At 45.2% G+C, this 22148-nt stretch overlaps 1 protein-coding gene across 6 annotated transcripts in view; it reads left to right on the top strand.

The window, feature by feature from the left end:
- LOC106609845 (LIM domain only protein 3) overlaps positions 1-22148 on the top strand; it is a 139617-nt gene that overhangs the window by 2149 nt on the left and 115320 nt on the right. For 3 of the 6 annotated variants that reach the window (XM_045700169.1, XM_045700170.1, XM_045700171.1), the window contains one exon: positions 7257-7470. In XM_045700169.1, the coding sequence (XP_045556125.1) occupies positions 7257-7470 (214 nt within the window). Of the gene's footprint in view, positions 1-1846; positions 2385-3417; positions 4023-6393; positions 6527-7256; positions 7471-22148 lie in introns of those variants that run through there. The other 3 variants (XM_045700172.1, XM_045700167.1, XM_045700168.1) reach the window with 3 other exon arrangements.

The following is a 22148-nucleotide window of genomic DNA, read 5'->3' as shown; positions in this document are numbered from 1 at the left end:
TCTGTCTCTCTCCCACTCTCTTTCTCTGTCTCTCTACCACTCTCTTTCTCTGTGTCTCTCTACCACTCTCTTTCTCTGTGTCTCTCTACCTCTCTCTTTCTCTGTGTCTCTCTACCTCTCTCTTTCTCTGTGTCTCTCTACCTCTCTCTTTCTCTGTGTCTCTCTACCTCTCTTTCTCTGTGTCTCTCTACCTCTCTCTTTCTCTGTCTCTCTCCCTCTACCTCTCTCTTTCTCTGTCTCTCTCCCTCTACCTCTCTCTTTCTCTGTCTCTCTCCCTCTACCTCTCTCTTTCTGTCTCTCTACCACTCTCTTTCTCTGTCTCTCTCTCTACCACTCTCTTTCTCTGTCTCTCTCCCTCTCTCTTTCTGTCTCTCTACCTCTCTCTTTCTCTGTGTCTCTCTACCTCTCTATCTCTGTGTCTCTCTACCTCTCTATCTCTGTGTCTCTCTACCTCTCTCTTTCTCTGTCTCTCTCCCTCTACCTCTCTCTTTCTCTGTCTCTCTGTCTCCCTCTCTCTTTCTCTGTCTCTCTGTCTCCCTCTCTCTTTCTCTGTGTGAGTCTTTCTCTCCCTCTACCTATATTTCTCTCTCCCTCTATCTCTCTTACAGGCTCCCTCTACCTCTCTCTCTCGATCATGTTGTCTCTCTTCATCCCTCTGTCTCTCTCCTCTTTCTCTGTCTTTATCTCTATTTCTTCAGCTCTCTCTCCCTCTCCTGTGTTTTCAGTTTCAATGTGGTATGACCTCTGATATGGCCATTTCCCCTCTTATAACTGTCATTTCTATTAAAAGGAACTTGAACTTCCACTTTTCAATCAATCCTCACAGTCTGGAGGTTGTGTGTAACGTTCTTTATTATAGCAGGAAGAAAAGGAGAATAATCTAGCATGTTAGACATCATTAACCCTCCTCATTAGATAACATTTCTTTAGATGTTCATTTAGCTCTCTTGTTCCTGTGCACTGGCTATGTGCTATATCACACTATTTATTTAACTAGGCAAGTCAGTTAAGAACAAATTCTTATTTACAATGACGGCCTAGGAACAGTGGGTTAACTGCCTTGTTCAGGGGCAGAACGACAGATTTTTACCTTGTCAGCTCGGGGGATTCGATCTTGCAACCTTTCAAGTGACTAGTCCAACGTTCTACCCACTAGTCTACGGGCCGCTCTAACCACTAGGCTACCGGCCGCTCTAACCACTAGGCTACCTGCCGCTCTAACCACTAGTCTACGGGCCGCTCTAACCACTAGGCTACCTGCCGCTCTAACCACTAGGCTACCTGCCGCTCTAACCACTAGGCTACCTGCCGCTCTAACCACTAGGCTACCTGCCGTATTGCATTGGACATACCAATATAATTAGTATGGATGTCTTGACATGGACAGAGATTGATTCACACGGTTTGGAAAACGGGATAGTGATCGCTCTGTTCGCGCTTCACCTCGCGTCACCCCTCACCATAAACGGACGCGTGTAACCGACTGAGGTGATTTCAATAACGCATAATGATAAATAGTAACAAATAGCTTGTTGATGAAATACTGTATAAACCTACAACTCCATTAGCTGTGATATAAATCAGATTCGGTGTCCAGAAGGTATCGGGAGCTGATGCACCCAACTTCATTTCATACTGTCATTTCCTACCGTGATATCTCTGAAGGAGAGTTGGCTTCATTGACTGTTTTCTGTGATTGTTTCACAATCTAGGACTGTACAGATAATCTATTCACACATCACAGAGATACAGTAAAAAACGTTACTTCCGCTGTGTGTGGTGTGGGGGAAGCTGAAAACTGCGTCCCCTGTTACTCTGCATTAAAAATAATGTTTGAGAAGAAAGTGAGGGTGGGGAGCGCGCCCACACTCATACGTGCATGCGCCCCCCGTTACTCTGCGAGTTGTCGGTAATAAGTGAATGACCTTATCGTTGTCGTCGTGTAATGGTCTCTGTGGTGGTGAGGGATTAGGGTTTGAAGATAATAAAGCAAGGCTTCACTGTTTCTCCTCTCTCAGTCTCCCTCAGTGATGCACGGGAAGTTACCCTCAACCAGAGAGTAGTTGATAGAGTCTAGAACGGCCACGCAGCGGATACAGTGGACAAACACCTGTAGCCTTTTTGTTGTTGTCCGTACGACTGCCTCTTCTCGGTTCGTTCGTGATCTGATGATCCATGAGGACCTCATTATTTCAAGACTGCTGAACATCACTCCAATCTGTAGTCCGTCGCATCGCCATGTCAGTTTGGTGAACTTTACGCAAACGAGAGGATATATATATATATAAATATATAAATATAAATATAGCTGGAGTGTTGAAGCACGGTGGTCCTGTTCTGAAGTTAGCCGTCTGTTCTGCGTAACTGGCTGGGGCTTTAGAAAGGTGAGTTGAGGAGGAAGTATTTTAATAACATATTACATTTGGATTCTATTCACTTTTTTTCCATTATATATCCGTCGATGACGCACCCTGATGAAAGTGAGTTACTCATTCCTCATTGTTTTTAGTTATATTTTAACGTGCTTCTACACCTGCATTGCTTGCTGTTTGGGGTTTTAGGCTGGGGGTTTCTGTACAGCACTTTGAGATATCAACTGATGTAAGAAGGGCTTTATTAATACATTTGATTGATATTGTTCTATTCCATTTATATTACGGTCTGCTTCTATCCCGTAATGACCTGTTATCATCTTGTTTTGTTCCTTGATGCTCTGGGTGTTTTGTTTGTTTGTTGGTAACATTTCATCACTAAGACATGTTGTGGATTTTCAGATGTGTGCTTTTGGGATGTGTCACTCTTTTTCAGGTGTGTCCTTCCAAAGAGGTGATGGCCATTGTTGTCTACCTTTTTTAAAAGAGAATCAAATAATCTAGACGTTTCTTTCAGATCGACATATGGAAGGACCGTTGTAATATGGACCGATTATTCTGAAACCTAACAACGTGAAGGAAAACAAAATGGCATTTTGGATTTTTTTTAAATTTGTATTAATCTTTATGAAATATGTCGGATAGATGCCACTGGATTCTCTTTTTCATTCTGGTATGAAATAGCCTAAAACTCTCATTACTAGTTAGGGCACTGTATGTGCACTGAAAAACATCCCGCTGAAAAAACGGTTTTGCAGAGATCCTCAACTGGTGGCCTGCGGGCCGAATTTGGCCCGGGGGAGATTTTATTTCTCCCTCACGTCAAATTTTCTAAACAATTGTTGGACATAAAATACAACAACAACAAAAAACACCATCAAATCAGCTCCAATTAATTTTTATTTTGGAAATCTGTTCCAAAGTATTCCCATGTATAATAGAGATATATATCTGATCCATACAAATGGTAAACAAGGTTTGAAATTATTGTTTTAGACAAACACTTAAAAGAGGTTAATCTGTTTGGGTTTTCTTGCGGTCAATTTACAGTCTACAAATGATTTGTAATTCTATTTCGGCCGCCTGACCATCCTCGTCCTGTGTCTGAATGTAGTTGATGATCTCTGGGGTATATAGACTGTAAGGCAGAGCACGGTAGGTTTATGTTAGGAGATTAGGGCGCTGCGAAGGGCTAAACATATGCCTTTGTCATCTGCTGTCATTTTGTTCGCTGCCTGTCACTCGCCAAGCACCCTGCGACTGACTGTGCTGTGTGCTGGCTGGACGATTTCATTTCATAGTCGAGCACTGTTGTGACAAACGCGGTTTTTACATCACCGTGTGGCTCTGGGCGATAGCGGACCCGTGCTTCTCTCTCTCTCTCCTTTTTTCTCTCTCCTTTTCTCTCTCTCCGTTCTGTGTTTGTGCGTTGCGGAGGAGGTGGGATTGTTACATATAACAAAAGATAGCCACCCTCGGTGAGAAAACGGATCGTGCGCGCATACAGCTGTCTGATTGCTCACTTGGCTGTAGAGAGATAATCCATCCATCCGTTGAATTAGGATTCTGGGGTCGGACTGATCTCTTGTTGCATGGTGGTTCGGGCTCCAGAAGAGGGTCAACAAATGCAGAAAGGGGAGAAAAGTTTCGGTAAGAGAAAGAGGGGTTTTCTTAGCGGTCTTGTTCTGTGTCCAGCCTTGGATTGTGTTTGTAAATGCGTGGCTCTGTGCTGTTATTCATTGTTGTTTCTATGTGATGCGCGGAGCGGAGAAGTTGGACAATGTTTCAGTCTGTCTGATTATCATGTAACCCGTCCTGCATGTGGAGTCTTATCTATCCGTGCTGTAGCAACATTTACTGTTCACCGTTTAGGCTGTATAATCTAATCATTCAATAGCGATTGAGAGGGGAGGAAAAAAAAACATCCAAAAATACATTTACAATGTAACACAGCGTTTTGAAGACTACGAATTTCTGTCATTCCATCTCTCTCTTATCTTCTCTTTCTGTTCTGTGTTTTATTTTCTGCCGTCGTGTTACGAGCTGCATCAGAAAATGGGAGTTCTCCTACGGCAGCCTTTTTACCGAGCACTCTGCTGCCATGGCAACCGTAATTAAACCGATAACGGGGTGAACGTGTCAGCATCTCGGTGTCGCGCAGCTGTGATGCGGTTGAAAGGGAGGGGGAATCAAATTGGTACTTTGCTGTTTGTTCTCTCTCTCTATTGTCGCCTCGGCGTGTCAGGCAGCAGATAACATTTAACATCCGGTTTTTGTTGTTGTTACTGTTGTTGTTGTTATTGTTATTGTTGTTGTTGGGGGGGAGATACCGTGATACACAGGAATAGGCTACCGTGGGCTATGTGATTCGGATTGTGTCATTAGTCTCTCTATCCTACAATGACAAGAGACAGAGGAGGCAATGCTACAGCATCCGAATGATTGAGCCTACCCGCTGGGCACAGACGTTCATACAACGTCTATTCCACGTCGGTTCAACGTCGTTTCTTTGAAATGACGTGGAAACAACGCTACATTCAAAAAGTATGTTTTAAGTGGGTAGGCTATAGAAAAATAAAGAATATATATATATTTAGGTCCCAGAAAGCAGCTGTAATTTCCTTCCGTTTTATGGAAAATTGCTATTTTGTTCGACGTTTCCCCTCCCTCGGCAGGAACATCGACGTGGCCCAAAATGAAGCTATCCCGACGGCACGTAATAGCGCTTCTGTTGCTTTGAGAAACTCATCGGTCGGGGAACCAATTCCGCCCGGTCCCAAACCTATGCAGAGTGAGAGGAGGGGAAACCGGGGAGTCGAAGCTCCTACTACTTTGGCTTGTTTGGTCGGTAATGAGGGGCGGTGACTTTGTTGTGCTATAACGGGGATGAAACGGGGCTGTGTGCGGATGAGTGGTATTAAACAATAAGCGCAGAGCCCCTCACACAACTCAATCAGGCCAATTAGCGGATCAACGGTTTAAAACGCAACAGAAAGAAAACGGCGGTGCTTCGCTCGTTACGGCGGAACCAGTTTGATGTGCATCCTTGGCGTTTTCTCCCTCTCTGATTTAAAAAAACAAAAAACATTCCTTTGAATAGGATCTCAATGAGAGCTTTCAGGAAAAACTCTAGTCGCTATTGTGTTATGTGAGTAATGTATAGGCTGGTCTAGTAGAATGACCCAGACTGAGGCCCCGGTGGAAGGTCTTGATAACGGAACGATAGGGGTTTTGATGCATCATGGCCATGGTCGTGTTAACATTGTAGTGAACAGTGTTCACATAATCAGAAAGATCATTGTCGTTGACTTTCTATGTAGGGGATCCGTTGTCAGTAGATGAATTCGTTTAGATTAGAGTATTGTATTGTCTGTTTTCAATAGACTGTTGTATTTGCAGATGCTGGGTTATGTCATTGTACCACTTGTTACTATGTAATAATCAGAGCCTTTTCCTCGTACAGTTTTGGGGAACAGTGTACTTTGACAACGCAGCCACAAAACACATAAACAAATAATTGTTTGCAAACAGTCCTACACTCTTCAGGGAATAACAAATACATTTAAAGCTCAGCCCTGGACACAAGCTGAAAGAGGAACTTTTAGAGTGTGTGTGTGTGTGTGTGTGTCTGTGTGTGTGCCTGCAAGCGCGTGTGTGTGTGTATGTGCCTGCGAGCGTGTGTGTGTGCATGCGAGCGTGTGTGTGTGTGCATGCGAGCGTGTGTGTGTGTGTGTGTGTGTGCATGCCAGACAGTGTGTGTGTGTGTGTGTGTGCATGCCAGACAGTGTGTGCGTGTGCGTGTGTGTGTGTGCATGCCAGACAGTGTGTGTGGTAAATAGGGGGTAACAAAGGGAAGTGGGGGTAGGCTCCCCTCCTCAGGTTGGAGCCAGAATACTAATTGAGGGCGAGTACGGGCCCCCCTCGCAACCTCAACAAAGCTGCTTCACGCCCCTAACCCCTAACAATACCCAGAAACCTGCACTACTTAGACCACTCCCTGTCCCACTAGAGAGAGAGAGAGAGAGAGAGAGAGAACAGACAGAGAGAGAGAGAGACAGAGAGAGAGAGAGACAGAGAGACAGAGAGAGAGAGAGAGGAGGACAGGGAGAAAGAGTGGAGATTTGTAGGAATGACTTTTGGATCCATGGCTTCATGTATGTATCTTTGTGTGGGTGTGTGTGCATCGTGTGTGTGTGTGTAGTGTGTGTTGTGTTAAGAATGTAAGTCTACATGGTGGTTTTCTCTATGTATTTGCTCAAGATCTCCCCCAATGCTTATCAGCGGAGCTGTTTCTCTTGGCCACTATCAAGTTAGCATTAGCTGAGCACTAACAGTTAGCATAGCATCATCTGAGAACTAACAGTTAGCATAGCATTATCTGAGAACTAACAGTTAGCATAGCATTATCTGAGAACTAAGAGTTAGCATAGCATTATCTGAGAACTAAGAGTTAGCATAGCATTATCTGAGAACTAAGAGTTAGCATAGCATTATCTGAGAACTAAGAGTTAGCATAGCATTATCTGAGGACTAAGAGTTAGCATAGCATCATCTGAGAACTAAGAGTTAGCATAGCATTATCTGAGAACTAAGAGTTAGCATAGCATTATCTGAGAACTAAGAGTTAGCATAGCATTATCTGAGAACTAAGTTAGCATAGCATTATCTGAGAACTAAGAGTTAGCATAGCATTATCTGAGAACTAAGAACTAAGAGTTAGGATAGCATTATCCCTGTTGGTTTTCACTGGTCTAACGTGCTCTTCTCCACCCCTCCCAGGTATACAAATGTCCTCCCTCCAGCATGCGACAGAGACACTGTTCAAAGTGTTCATTGTTCATTGTTCTTCATCGCTCTGATATCTTTCTTCTCTTCTCCTCCCAGGTATACAAATGCTCTCCGTCCAGCCGGACACCAAGCCAAAGGGCTGTGCCGGCTGCAACCGGAAGATTAAGGACCGCTACCTGCTCAAGGCCCTGGATAAATACTGGCACGAGGACTGTCTCAAGTGTGCCTGCTGTGACTGCAGGCTGGGAGAGGTGGGCTCCACGCTCTATACCAAAGCCAACCTCATCCTCTGTCGGAGAGATTACCTACGGTAAGACAATACTTCTGATTACCACACTGCTGTCCTGTAACGGTGCGTTCTATCCACACACCATTCCACAATTCCACTCGGCTAACTTCACATTTGTTGTTCTAGCATCTTTGGCACAACGAAGTAGAGACCTGGTTAGCTACCTTCAGATTAATCCCAGTGAAGTAGAGACCTGGTTAGCTACCTTCAGATTAATCCCAGTGAAGTAGAGACCTGGTTAGTTACCTTCAGATTAATCACAGTGAAGTACAGACCTGGTTAGCTACCCTTATATTAATCCCAGTGAAGTACAGACCTGGTTAGCTACCCTTATATTAATCCCAGTGAAGTACAGACCTGGTTAGCTACCCTTATATTAATCACAGTGAAGTAGAGACCTGGTTAGCTACCCTTATATTAATCACAGTGAAGTAGAGACCTGGTTAGCTACCCTTATATTAATCACAGTGAAGTAGAGACCTGGTTAGCTACCCTTATATTAATCCCAGTGAAGTACAGACCTGGTTAGCTACCCTTATATTAATCACAGTGAAGTAGAGACCTGGTTAGCTACCCTTATATTAATCACAGTGAAGTAGAGACCTGATTAGCTACCTTCAGATTAGTCACAGTGAAGTAGAGACCTGATTAGCTACCTTCAGATTAATCCTTTTACAGGACCTGTTTCCTTGTTGTGTTATAGATGTTATTGGGGTTAGGGGTGTTAAGTTAGAGGTTTAATTGGGGTTAGGGGTTTCACTGCTGTACATTGAGGCCAGAAAAGCGGTTCTTTATAATCCTCCCATCGTTTAAATCTGCCTTCAATGACTTCCTCTTGGCTTCAATGGAGGTGTTGAAATGAGGAGGGGACTGTGTTCAGTTGAGGACCACCCTGTATTCTCGTCTCCCTGAAGGGACCCCAGCTCCAACCTAGCTGTATGCTAGAGGCCTACCTGCTGTGCTACAGCCAGCTGCCCCCTTTAAAACTGTTAAATAGCTTCTGAAGGTTAAGAAACAATAGCTACAGTACTGTAGTCTCTGTGTAAGGACTTTTGCTTTGTGACAAGTCTGTGGTTTAAAGAGAGCTGAAACAATAGCTCTGTAGCTCCTAGTTTAACACTTCTTTGGAATCGGTGTCCTGGCCACGGGACGGTTGAGCTAACGTAGGCTAATGCGATTAGCAAGAGGTTGTAAGTAACAAGAACATTTCCCAGGACATAGACATATCTGATATTGGCAGAAAGCTTACATTCTTGTTAATCTAACTGCACTGTCCAATTTACAGTTGCTATTACAGTGAAATAATACCATGCTATTGTTTGAGGAGAGTGCACAGTTATGAACATGAAAAGTTATTAATTAACAAATTAGGCACATTTGGGCAGTCTTGATACAAAATGTTGAACAGAAATGCAATGGTTCATTGGATCAGTCTTAAACTTTTCAAACACACTGCTGCCATCTTGTGGCCAAAATCAGAATTGCACCTGGGCTGTAATAATACATTATGGCTTTTCTCTTGCATTTTAAAGATGATGGTACAAAAAAAATAAAAAAGAACGTTTTTTTTTTCTTCTGTATTATCTTTTACCAGATCTATTGTGTTATATTCTCCTACATTCCTTTCACATTTCCACAAACTTCAGTGTTTCCTTTCAAATGGTACCAAGAATATGCATATCCTTGCTTCAGGGCCTGAGCTACAGGCAGTTAGATTTGCGTATGTCATTTTTGGCGAAAATGGGAAAAAGGGGGCGGATCCTTAATTAAAGACATCTGAAATATTAGCTCTGTAGCTCCTAGTTGAAAGGGATACTTTGGGATTTTGCCAATGAGGTCCTTTATTTAGTTCCCCAGAGTCAGATGAACCCGTGGATACTATTTTTATGTGTCTGTGTGTCGTTTAATTAAGGGAAGTTGCTAACTAGCGCTAGTGCAATTGCGAACTAGCGTTACCGTCGCGCTAATGCTAGTTAGCATTGGCTCGCAAATCTACCTCTTAACTTCCTTCATGCTGGACACAGAGACATAAAAATGGTGTCCCCGAGTTCATCTGACTCTGGGGAAGTAGATCAAGGACCTCATTGCTAAAATCCCGATGTATTCCTTTAAAGGAGAGCTGAGGAGAGTCAGCCTCTCTGCCTTTTTCTTGCCACAAGCATCCGGTGAATGATGTCCTATAATCTGTCTGTCTGTCTAACACAACAACCCTAGATCACAGTAACACATATTCTCAGCTTCTCTCATCCAATAGGCTACTGTTAAGTAGCACAGTAATATACTCTCATGACCTTCACCAGAGACGAGAAGACAGGCTGCTTGCAGGTGAAACTCTGGTCTGTCCCGGAGAGACGTTTCATTGTCCCTGTTGAACACTGAACAGTGTTTTGTCAACCGGTTTGCATGCTGATAGTAACATTCACCCTGAGCTCCTGGGTTGGCCTCCAAATCAAATCAAATTTTATTTGTCACGTGCGCCGAATACAACAGGCGTAGGTAGTACAGTGAAATGCTGAATACAGGGTCTAACCAACAGTGCAAAAAAAGGTATTAGGTGAACAATAGGTAAGTAAAGAAATAAAAACAACAGTAAACAGACAAGCTATATACAGTAGAGAGACTATATACAGTAGAGAGGTTATATAGAGTAGAGAGGCTATATACAGTAGAGAGGTTATATACAGTAGAGAGGCTATATACAGTAGAGGTTATATACAGTAGCGAGGCTATATACAGTAGTGAGGCTATATACAGTAGCGAGGTTATATACAGTAGAGGTTATATACAGTAGAGAGGTTATATACAGTAGAGGCTATATACAGTAGAGAGGTTATATACAGTAGAGGCTATATACAGTAGAGAGGCTATATACAGTAGAGAGGCTATATACAGTAGAGAGGCTATATACAGTAGAGGCAATATACAGTAGAGGCTATATACAGTAGAGAGGCTATATACAGTAGAGAGGCTATATACAGTAGTGAGGCTATATACAGTAGAGAGGTTATATACAGTAGAGGCAATATACAGTAGAGGCTATATACAGTAGAGAGGCTATATACAGTAGAGAGACTATATACAGTAGAGAGACTATATACAGTAGAGAGGCTATATACAGTAGAGAGGCAATATACAGTAGAGAGACTATATACAGTAGAGAGGCTATATACAGTAGAGAGGCTATATACAGTAGAGAGACTATATACAGTAGAGAGGCTATATACAGTAGAGAGGCTATATACAGTAGAGAGGCAATATACAGTAGAGAGACTATATACAGTAGAGAGGCTATATACAGTAGAGAGGCTATATACAGTAGAGAGACTATATACAGTAGAGAGGTTATATACAGTAGAGAGGCTATATACAGTAGAGAGGCTATATACAGTAGAGAGGTTATATACAGTAGAGAGACTATATACAGTAGAGAGACTATATACAGTAGAGAGGCTATATACAGTAGAGAGGCTATAAAAGTAGAGAGACTATATACAGGCACCGGTTAGTCAGGCTGATTGAGGTAGTATGTACATGTAGATATGGTTAAAGTGACTATGCATATATGATGAACAGAGAGTATCAGCAGCGTAAAAGAGGGGTTGACGGGTGGCGGGACACAATGCAGATAGCCCGGTTAGCCAATGTTCGGGGGCACTGGTTGGGCGGGACAATTGAGGTAGTATATACATGAATGTATAGTTAAAGTGACTATGCATATATGATGAACAGAGAGTAGCAGCAGCGTAAAAGAGGGGTTGGGAGGGGGGTATACAATGCAAATTGTCCGTGTAGCCATTTGATTACCTGTTCAGGAGTCTTATGGCTTGGTGGTAAAAACTGCTGAGATGCCTTTTTGTCCTAGACTGGGCACTCCGGTACCGCTTGCCATGCGGTAGTAGAGAGAACAGTCTATGACTGGGGTGGCTGGGGTCTTTGACAGTTTTTAGGGCTCAAACAAAGGGATATGTAACATGTATAAACATGGGGTTTGTCTCAGGACATCATGTATGTAAGATGTATGTTTAGTGAGCTCATCAGGCTATCTCAGAGATGCGACAGGCTCATAAGCAGCACTAGCTCGGCGCCGTTTGAATTGAAAGCAAAGCAGAGCGACACAGTCCATTTAATCAGGGATGAGAGGGGGGGGCTCGTCTTTTAAAGCTGCGGAACACAAAAAGGCTTCGGGGAGTCACTCCTGTGAAGTACAGCCAAAGGGGCTATGACACAGATTGTCTTCCAGAAAGTAAGGCTCATTAACTAGGTCCTTCCTTCAGTCCGCTCTGCACAGGCCTCTTGAAACACAGAGCGGAGAGAAACATCTAGCAGGTGTACTGTATGTCCTGGGATGGTATTCAGAAATGTATCCGGTGATGTTTTCAGCCTCAGAAACATGTTGTTTACATTCAAATACCCGTAGCTGTACAGAACATCAGATCCTTTTAATACCATCATTATTAACCCAGTCGATGTGTTTACCCAGAATCCTCTCTGTGACATGTTTTCACATCATCAGACATGTTATTAACCCAGTCGATGTGTTTACCCAGAATCCTCTCTTTGACATGTTTTCACATCATCAGACATGTTATTAACCCAGTCGATGTGTTTACCCAGAATCCTCTCTGTGACATGTTTTCACATCATCAGACATGTTATTAACCCAGTCGATGTGTTTACCCAGAATCCTCTCTGTGACATGTTTTCACATCATCAGACATGTTATTAACCCAGTCGATGTGTTTACCCAGAATCCTCTCTGAGACATGTTTTCACATCATCAGACATGTTATTAACCCACTCGATGTGTTTACCCAGAATCCTCTCTGTAACCATGTTTTCACATCATCAGACACGTTGAAACACCAGGCACCATTTAGTCTCAGCCAGCCAGTATTCAGTTGACTTGTAGTGGAAGAGCCTGTACAGGCTAAGGATAAGACCAAGGCTTGTAGTGGAAGAGCCTGTACAGGCTAAGGATAAGACCAAGGCTTGTAGTGGAAGAGCCTGTACAGGCTAAGGATAAGACCAAGGCTTGTAGGGGAAGAGCCTGTACAGGCTAAGGATAAGACCAAGGCTTGTAGGGGAAGAGCCTGTACAGACTAAGGATAAGACCAAGGCTTGTAGGGGAAGAGCCTGTACAGGCTAAGGAGAAGACCAAGGCTTGTAGGGGAAGAGCCTGTACAGGCTAAGGATAAGACCAAGGCTTGTAGGGGAAGAGCCTGTACAGGCTAAGGATAAGACCAAGGCTTGTAGTGGAAGAGCCTGTACAGGCTAAGGAGAAGACCAAGGCTTGTAGGGGAAGAGCCTGTACAGGCTAAAGAGAAGACCAAGGCTTGTAGGGGAAGAGCCTGTACAGGCTAAGGATAAGACCAAGGCTTGTAGGGGAAGAGCCTGTACAGGCTAAGGATAAGACCAAGGCTTGTAGGGGAAGAGTCTGTACAGACTAAAGAGAAGACCAAGGCTTGTAGGGGAAGAGCCTGTACAGGCTAAGGATAAGACCAAGGCTTGTAGGGGAAGAGCCTGTACAGGCTAAGGATAAGACCAAGGCTTGTAGGGGAAGAGCCTGTACAGGCTAAGGAGAAGACCAAGGCTTGTAGGGGAAGAGCCTGTACAGGCTAAGGAGAAGACCAAGGCTTGTAGGGGAAGAGCCTGTACAGGCTAAGGATAAGACCAAGGCTTGTAGGGGAAGAGCCTGTACAGACTAAGGATAAGACCAAGTCTGGGTCACAAATGGCACCTTATACCCTACTACACAGTGCACTGCTATGGTCCCTGGTAGAAAGTAGTGCACTATATAGGGAATAGATTACAATTTGGGACGCAACCCAATTCCAGCATGTTATTCTTTCATCTTCAAAGTTCAAGGTGCTTTGCTATCTGGTTACACACACACACACACACACACACACACACACACACACACACACACACACACACACACACACACACACACACACACACACACACACACACACACACACACACACACACACACACACACACACACACACACACACAAGCTCTGACATCTCCTCTCTGTGGGCTAATGAATAGCAAATATAGCCAACCCCGCAGTCTCTCACACACACACACACACACACACACACACACACAACCACACATAACCACACACACACATACACACACACAACACACACACACACACACACACACACACACACACACACACAACCACACATAACCACACACACACATACACACACACACACACACACACACACACACACACACACACACACACACACACACACACACACACACACACACACACACACACACACACACACACACACACACACACACACACACACACACACACACACACACACACACACACACACACACACACACACACTTAACCACAGAACCACAGCACTCCACTCCCCATCTGATCAGATCTGCAGACTAGAGCAACAAAGGAACCCAGCGGACCTGGATCTGAAGCTATTGATGCGGCCGCAGCATCACAACAGACTGGCCTTTTCACACGCACCCTGAACATATCTCTGTTCTCTGTTGACGTTACGGCCTTGTAGAGCTAGGATGGTATAGACCTGTGATGTTTGTCCTGTAGAGTCCCTTGTAGAGCTAGGATGATATAGACCTGTGGTGTTTATCCTGTAGACTCCCTTGTAGAGCTAGGATGGTATAGACCTGTGATGTTTATCCTGTACCCTTGTAGAGCTAGGATGGTATAGACCTGTGATGTTTATCCTGTAGAGTCCCTTGTAGAGCTAGGATGGTATAGACCTGTGGTGTTTATCCTGTAGAGTCCCTTGTAGAGCTAGGATGATGTAGACCTGTGATGTTTATCCTGTAGAGTCCCTTGTAGAGCTATGATGATATAGACCTGTGATGTTTATCCTGTAGAGTCCCTTGTAGAGCTAGGATGATATAGACCTGTGATGTTTATCCTGTACCCTTGTAGAGCTAGGATGGTATAGACCTGTGGTGTTTATCCTGTAGAGTCCCTTGTAGAGCTAGGATGGTATAGACCTGTGATGTTTATCCTGTACCCTTGTAGAGCTAGGATGGTATAGACCTGTGATGTTTATCCTGTAGAGTCCCTTGTAGAGCTAGGATGGTATAGACCTGTGGTGTTTATCCTGTAGAGTCCCTTGTAGAGCTAGGATGGTATAGACCTGTGATGTTTATCCTGTAGAGTCCCTTGTAGAGCTAGGATGGTATAGACCTGTGATGTTTATCCTGTAGAGTCCCTTGTAGAGCTAGGATGGTATAGACCTGTGATGTTTATCCTGTACCCTTGTAGAGCTAGGATGGTATAGACCTGTGATGTTTATCCTGTACCCTTGTAGAGCTAGGATGGTATAGACCTGTGATGTTTATCCTGTACCCTTGTAGAGCTAGGATGGTATAGACCTGTGATGTTTATCCTGTAGAGTCCCTTGTAGAGCTAGGATGGTATAGACCTGTGATGTTTATCCTGTACCCTTGTAGAGCTAGGATGGTATAGACCTGTGATGTTTATCCTGTACCCTTGTAGAGCTAGGATGGTATAGACCTGTGATGTTTATCCTGTAGAGTCCCTTGTAGAGCTAGGATGATATAGACCTTTGGTGTTTATCCTGTAGAGTCCCTTGTAGAGCTAGGATGATATAGACCTGCGGTGTTTATCCTGTACCCTTGTAGAGCTAGGATGGTATAGACCTGTGGTGTTTATCCTGTAGAGTCCCTTGTAGAGCTAGGATGGTGTAGACCTGTGATGTTTATCCTTTACCCTTGTAGAGCTAGGATGGTATAGACCTGTGGTGTTTACCCTGTAGAGTCCCTTGTAGAGCTAGGATGGTGTAGACCTGTGATGTTTATCCTGTAGAGTCCCTTGTAGAGCTAGGATGGTGTAGACCTGTGATGTTTATCCTGTAGACTCCCTTGTAGAGCTAGGATGGTATAGACCTGTGATGTTTATCCTGTACCCTTGTAGAGCTAGGATGGTATAGACCTGTGATGTTTATCCTGTAGAGTCCCTTGTAGAGCTAGAATGGTGTAGACCTGTGATGTTTATCCTGTAGAGTCCCTTGTAGAGCTAGGATGGTATAGACCTGTGATGTTTATCCTGTACCCTTGTAGAGCTAGGATGGTATAGACCTGTGATGTTTATCCTGTAGAGTCCCTTGTCGATCTAGGATGGTATAGACCTGTGATGTTTATCCTGTACCCTTGTAGAGCTAGGATGGTATAGACCTGTGATGTTTATCCTGTAGAGTCCCTTGTAGAGCTAGGATGGTATAGAACTGTGGTGTTTATCCTGTAGAGTCCCTTGTAGAGCTAGGATGATATAGACCTGTGATGTTTATCCTGTACCCTTGAAGAGCTAGGATGGTATAGACCTGTGATGTTTATCCTGTAGAGTCCCTTGTAGAGCTAGGATGGTATAGACCTGTGGTGTTTATCCTGTACAGTCCCTTGTAGAGCTAGGATGGTGTAGACCTGTGGGGCTGGTGATGGGGTGGAGGGAAACAGGAAGGACAGAAATGACTTTTTCTATTACATTTGAGACGTTCTGTTAAAAGTCAATGATTCTATCCTTCATTATAACCCTCCACCCATCCCCCCCCCTCAGAATCAATCCGCCGACGCTAAGCAGGGTGGGATGTTATTGAAGCAGACACGTCCAGGGTTAATAGAATTCTTCAGGGGTCTACAACACAGTGCCTGAGTCCCAAATGCTGCCCTATTCACTATACAGTGCACACCACTTCATATTTGCACCAGGAGGGACCCATAGGGCTCTATTCAAAAGTAGTGCACTATATATAGGGAGAATAGTATGCCATTTGTGACAAAAACACTGAGCGATGGGACCCCCCCCCCCCGTGGAGAAATAATAATCCCCTATCGCAACACGACGCACCTAAAACCTAATGAGACGAGGAGAGAGGAAGTGTAGCTAGGTCTCAACCGCCAAATAACACCATGTTCCCTATATATATATATATACACTGCTCAAAAAAATAAAGGGAACACTTAAACAACACAATGTAACTCCAAGTCAATCACACTTCTGTGAAATCAAACTGCCCACTTAGGAAGCAACACTGATTGACAATACATGTCACATGCTGTTGTGCAAATGGAATAGACAACAGGTGGAAATTATAGGCAATTAGCAAGACACCCCTAATAAAGGAGTGGTTCTGCAGGTGGGGACCACAGACCACTTCTCAGTTCCTATGCTTCCTGGCTGATGTTTTGGTCACTTTTGAATGCTGGCGGTGCTTTCACTCTAGTGGTAGCATGAGACGGAGTCTACAACCCACACAAGTAGCTCAGGTAGTGCAGCTCATCCAGGATGGCACATCAATGCGAGCTGTGGCAAGAAGGTTTGCTGTGTCTGTCAGCGTAGTGTCCAGAGCATGGAGGCGCTACCAGGAGACAGGCCAGTACATCAGGAGACGTGGAGGAGGCCGTAGGAGGGCAACAACCCAGCAGCAGGACCGCTACCTCCGCCTTTGTGCAAGGAGGAGCAGGAGAAGCACTGCCAGAGCCCTGCAAAATGACCTCCAGCAGACCACAAATGTGCATGTGTCTGCTCAAATGGTCAGAAACGGACTCCATGAGGGTGGTATGAGGGCCCGACGTCCACAGGTGGGGGTTGTGCTTACAGCCCAACACCGTGCAGGACGTTTGGCATTTGCCAGAGAACACCAAGATTGGCAAATTCGCCACTGGCGCCCTATGCTCTTCACAGATGAAAGCAGGTTCACACTGAGCATGTGACAGACGTGACAGAGTCTGGAGACGCCATGGAGAACGTTCTGCTGCCTGCAACATCCTCCAGCATGACCGGTTTGGCGGTGGGTCAGTCATGGTGTGGGGTGGCATTTCTTTGGGGGGCCACACAGCCCTCCATGTGCTCGCCAGAGGTAGCCTGACTGCCATTAGATACCGAGATGAGATCCTCAGACCCCTTGTGAGTCCATATGCTGGTGCGGTTGGCCCTGGGTTCCTCCTAATGCAAGACAATGCTGGACCTCATGTGGCTGGAGTGTGTCAGCAGTTCCTGCAAGAGGAAGGCATTGATGCTATGGACTGGCCCGCCCGTTCCCCAGACCTGAATCCAATTGAGCACATCTGGAACATCATGTCTCGCTCCATCCACCAACGCCACGTTGCACCACAGACTGTCCAGGAGTTGGCGGATGCTTTCGTCCAGGTCTGGGAGGAGATCCCTCAGGAGACCATCCGCCACCTCATCAGGAGCATGCCCAGACGTTGTAGGGAGGTCATACTGGCCCCACACACTACTGAGCCTCATTTTGACTTGTTTTAAGGACATTACATCAAAGTTGGATCAGACTGTAGTGTGGTTTTCCACTTTAATTTTGAGTGTGACTCCAAATCCAGACCTCCATGGGTTGATAAATTGGATTTCCATTGATTATTTTTGTGTGATTTTGTTGTCAGCACATTCAACTATGTAAAGAAAAAAGTATTTAATAAGATTATTTCTTTCATTCAGATCTAGGATGTGTTGTTTAAGTGTTCCCTTTATTTTTTTGAGCAGTATATATATATAGTGCACTACTTTTGACCAGGGTCCTCTTCACTCTAGTCCAAAACGTAGTGCACTACATTCTGGGGGATAGGGTGTGATTTAGGACGGGAAGCCCTAGTCTCTGTCTTGTCAGGTAATATGGTAGATCAATATGGTGTTGTAGAGGTGGAGGAGGGCTATAGAACCAGTCCACTTCATAGTCCAGGGACGGACAACCTAATTATTGAAAGAAGGTGCTGTCCTATTCCCTATATAGTACACTACTTTAGACCAGAGCCCTATTCCCTATATAGTATACTACTTTAGACCAGAGCCCTATTCCCTATATAGTACACTACTTTAGACCAGAGCCCTATTCCCTATATAGTACACTACTTTAGACCAGAACCCTATTCCCTATATAGTGCACTACTTTAGACCAGAGCCCTATTCCCTATATAGTGCACTACTTTAGACCAGAGCCCTATTCCCTATATAGTGCACTACTTTAGACCAGAGCCCTATTCCCTATATAGTGCACTACTTTAGACCAGAGCCCTATTCCCTATATAGTGCACTACTTTAGACCAGAGCCCTATTCCCTATATAGTGCACTACTTTAGACCAGAGCCCTATTCCCTATATAGTACACTACTTTAGACCAGAGCCCTATTCCCTATATAGTGCACTACTGTAGACCAGAGCCCTATGGGGGAATAGGGTGTGTTCTTGGTGTGATATAGGGAAGGAAATGTTGTGGGCCCATTTTTAGAGTCTTTTGATGATCATAATGGTACTGCTACTGTTTATGTATATCCTGCTGATATGTACTGCTTGGTACAGCCTGATAAGACTGGGAGAGAGAGGAGAGAGAGAGGAGAGAGAGAGGAGAGAGAGAGAGGAGAGAGAGAGGAGAGAGAGAGAGAGGAGAGAGAGAGAGAGAGAGAGAGAGAGAGAGAGAGAGAGAGAGAGAGAGAGAGAGAGAGAGAGAGAGAGAGAGAGAGAGGCTCTAGTCAGGGCACTATAAAGGTATAGTTACCTACAGACAACAAACACCAACACTGCTCGCCCGCCCACCAAAGAGAGAGAGGGAGAGAGGAGAGAGAGAGAGAGAGAGAGAGAAAAGGGGGAGAGAGAGAGAGAAAAGGGGAGAGAGAGAGAGAGAGAGAGAGAGAGAGAGAGAGAGAGAGAGAGAGAGAGAGAGAGAGAGAGAGAGAGAGAGAGGGAGAGAGAGGCTCTAGTCAGGGCACTATAAAGGTATAGTTACCTACAGACAACAAACACCAACACTGCTCGCCCGCCCACCAAAGAGAGAGAGGGAGAGAGGAGAGAGAGAGAGAGAGAGAGAGAAAAGGGGGAGAGAGAGAGAGAAAAGGGGGGAGAGAGAGAGAGCGATAGAGAAAGAAAGAGAGAGATATAGAAAGAGGGAAGAGAGAGAGAGAGAGACCAAAGCCAAGGCCGATCCGCCAACGCTAGCTTGAAAAAGCTGTTAGTGCATCGGTTAATGAAAACTGTAAATTTCAGTCCTTTAAAAAAAAATGGCATCACTTATTTATTTATCTATTCATTCATTTAAAAAAAAATCCAACTTCAATTTTCCTCCACACTGGTTTTTAATAAGATTGTAAATGCAAGTAAACTCACAGAGCCGCCAACATGGTCGCAGAGCTGGATTTACTAGCAGCAGGTTGGAGAGCTGGCTAACAATGAGAGATAACCAAGGCAGTGTCTCAAATGGCACATACTACTCCCTACATAGTGCACTACATTAGACCAGAGCCCTATGGGTAGTACACTACATTTGACCAGAGCCCTATGGGTAGTACACTACATTAGACCAGAGCCCTATGGGTAGTGCACTACATTTGACCAGAGCCCTATGGGTAGTACACTACATTAGACCAGAGCCCTATGGGTAGTACACTACATTTGACCAGAGCCCTATGGGTAGTACACTACATTAGACCAGAGCCCTATGGGTAGTGCACTACATTTGACCAGAGCCCTATGGGTAGTACACTACATTTGACCAGAGCCCTATGGGTAGTGTACTACATTTGGCCAGAGCCCTATGGGTAGTACACTACATTTTACCAGAGCCCTATGGGTAGTACACTACATTTGACCAGAGCCCTATGGGTAGTGTACTACATTTGACCAGAGCCCTATGGGTAGTGCACTACATTTGACCAGAGCCCTATGGGTAGTACACTACATTTGACCAGAGCCCTATGGGTAGTGTACTACATTTGGCCAGAGCCCTATGGGTAGTACACTACATTTTACCAGAGCCCTATGGGTAGTACACTACATTTGACCAGAGCCCTATGGGTAGTGTACTACATTTGACCAGAGCCCTATGGGTAGTGCACTACATTTGACCAGAGCCCTATGGGTAGTGTACTACATAGGGAACAGGGTATCCTGTGGGACTCAGGCCAACACCTAGGACACAGTGCTGTTAATAACTAGTATTCCCTCTCATTCAGAACCATCTCTGTGGTCCACAACCCAGCGTGAAATAACATGTATATAAATGACTACTGAAATATCTCTGTCTCTGTCTCTCTCTCTCTCTCTCTCTCTCTCTCTCTCTCTGTCTCTCTCTCTCTCTCTCTCTCTCTCTCTCTCTCTCTCTCTCTCTCTCTCTCTCTCTCTCTCTCTCTCTCTCTCTCTCTCTGTCTCCCTCTCTCTGTCTCTCTCTCCCTCCCTCCATGTCGTGTGAAGCATAGTGAAGTGTATCGTGGGTTTTTATAGTCGTAGGGCTTGACTGGAACATAGTGGCACGCTTATAGGAAGGAATCTGTACAAGTAGGATGATAGAGGAGAAGAAGAATTTGTTTTTTTTCTCCAAATACCTTTTTTAAATACAGCTTATGTTATGATGAGCTTATTGATCTTTCCGTGCGGACAGAGAGAAACGGAGGATGGTCTGCTGCGGTAAAGGGCAGCTGAACATCTGGTCTGCACTGGTCATTAGAGGGAGACCAAGTGGCCTGAACATTACAGAGAGAAAAGAATAGTTGCAGTCCGATCCCCAAACTCAGGCATAAGTCCCCCTCCCTGAACACAGCTCTCCTGCAGGACAGCATCAGCCCTCCTCAGAGACCCAGGTGAGGCTCTCCTCCCAGCCTCTCCTCTCTGCTGGCTGAAAGATTCAGACCACGTCTTCTCCCTTTAATGTCCAAGGCCAGACAAGAGGTTCAGCTCCCCGTTACCATCAGCAGGACGTCTTCCACACCTCTACTACCCACAGCAGGACGTCTTCCTCACCTCTACTACCCGGACGTCTTCCTCACCTCTACTACCATCAGCAGGACGTCTTCCACACCTCTACTACCCGGACGTCTTCCTCACCTCTACTACCATCAGCAGGACGTCTTCCACACCTCTACTACCCACAGCAGGACGTCTTCCTCACCTCTACTACCCACAGCAGGACGTCTTCCACACCTCTACTACCATCAGCAGGACGTCTTCCACACCTCTACTACCATCAGCAGGACGTCTTCCTCACCTCTACTACCCACAGCAGGACGTCTTCCACACCTCTACTACCCACAGCAGGACGTCTTCCTCACCTCTACTACCCACAGCAGGACGTCTTCCACACCTCTACTACCCACAGCAGGACGTCTTCCACACCTCTACTACCCACAGCAGGACGTCTTCCACACCTCTACTACCCACAGCAGGACGTCTTCCTCACCTCTACTACCCACAGCAGGACGTCTTCCACACCTCTACTACCCACAGCAGGATGTCTTCCATACCTCTACTACCCGGACGTCTTCCATACCTCTACTACCCACAGCAGGACGTCTTCCTCACCTCTACTACCCACAGCAGGACGTCTTCCACACCTCTACTACCCGCAGCAGGACGTCTTCCTCACCTCTACTACCCACAGCAGGACGTCTTCCACACCTCTACTACCCACAGCAGGACGTCTTCCACACCTCTACTACCCACAGCAGGACGTCTTCCTCACCTCTACTACCCACAGCAGGACGTCTTCCTCACCTCGACTACCCACAGCAGGACGTCTTCCACACCTCTACTACCCGCAGCAGGACGTCTTCCACACCTCTACTACCCACAGCAGGACGTCTTCCTCACCTCTACTACCCGCAGCAGGACGTCTTCCACACCTCTACTACCCGCAGCAGGACGTCTTCCACAC

Source organism: Salmo salar, chromosome ssa17 (assembly GCF_905237065.1).
Source record: "Salmo salar chromosome ssa17, Ssal_v3.1, whole genome shotgun sequence".
NCBI classification, from domain to species: Eukaryota; Metazoa; Chordata; class Actinopteri; order Salmoniformes; family Salmonidae; genus Salmo; species Salmo salar.
Note: the sequence above shows the minus strand (reverse complement) of the source record. Positions and strands in the feature narration are given on the sequence as shown.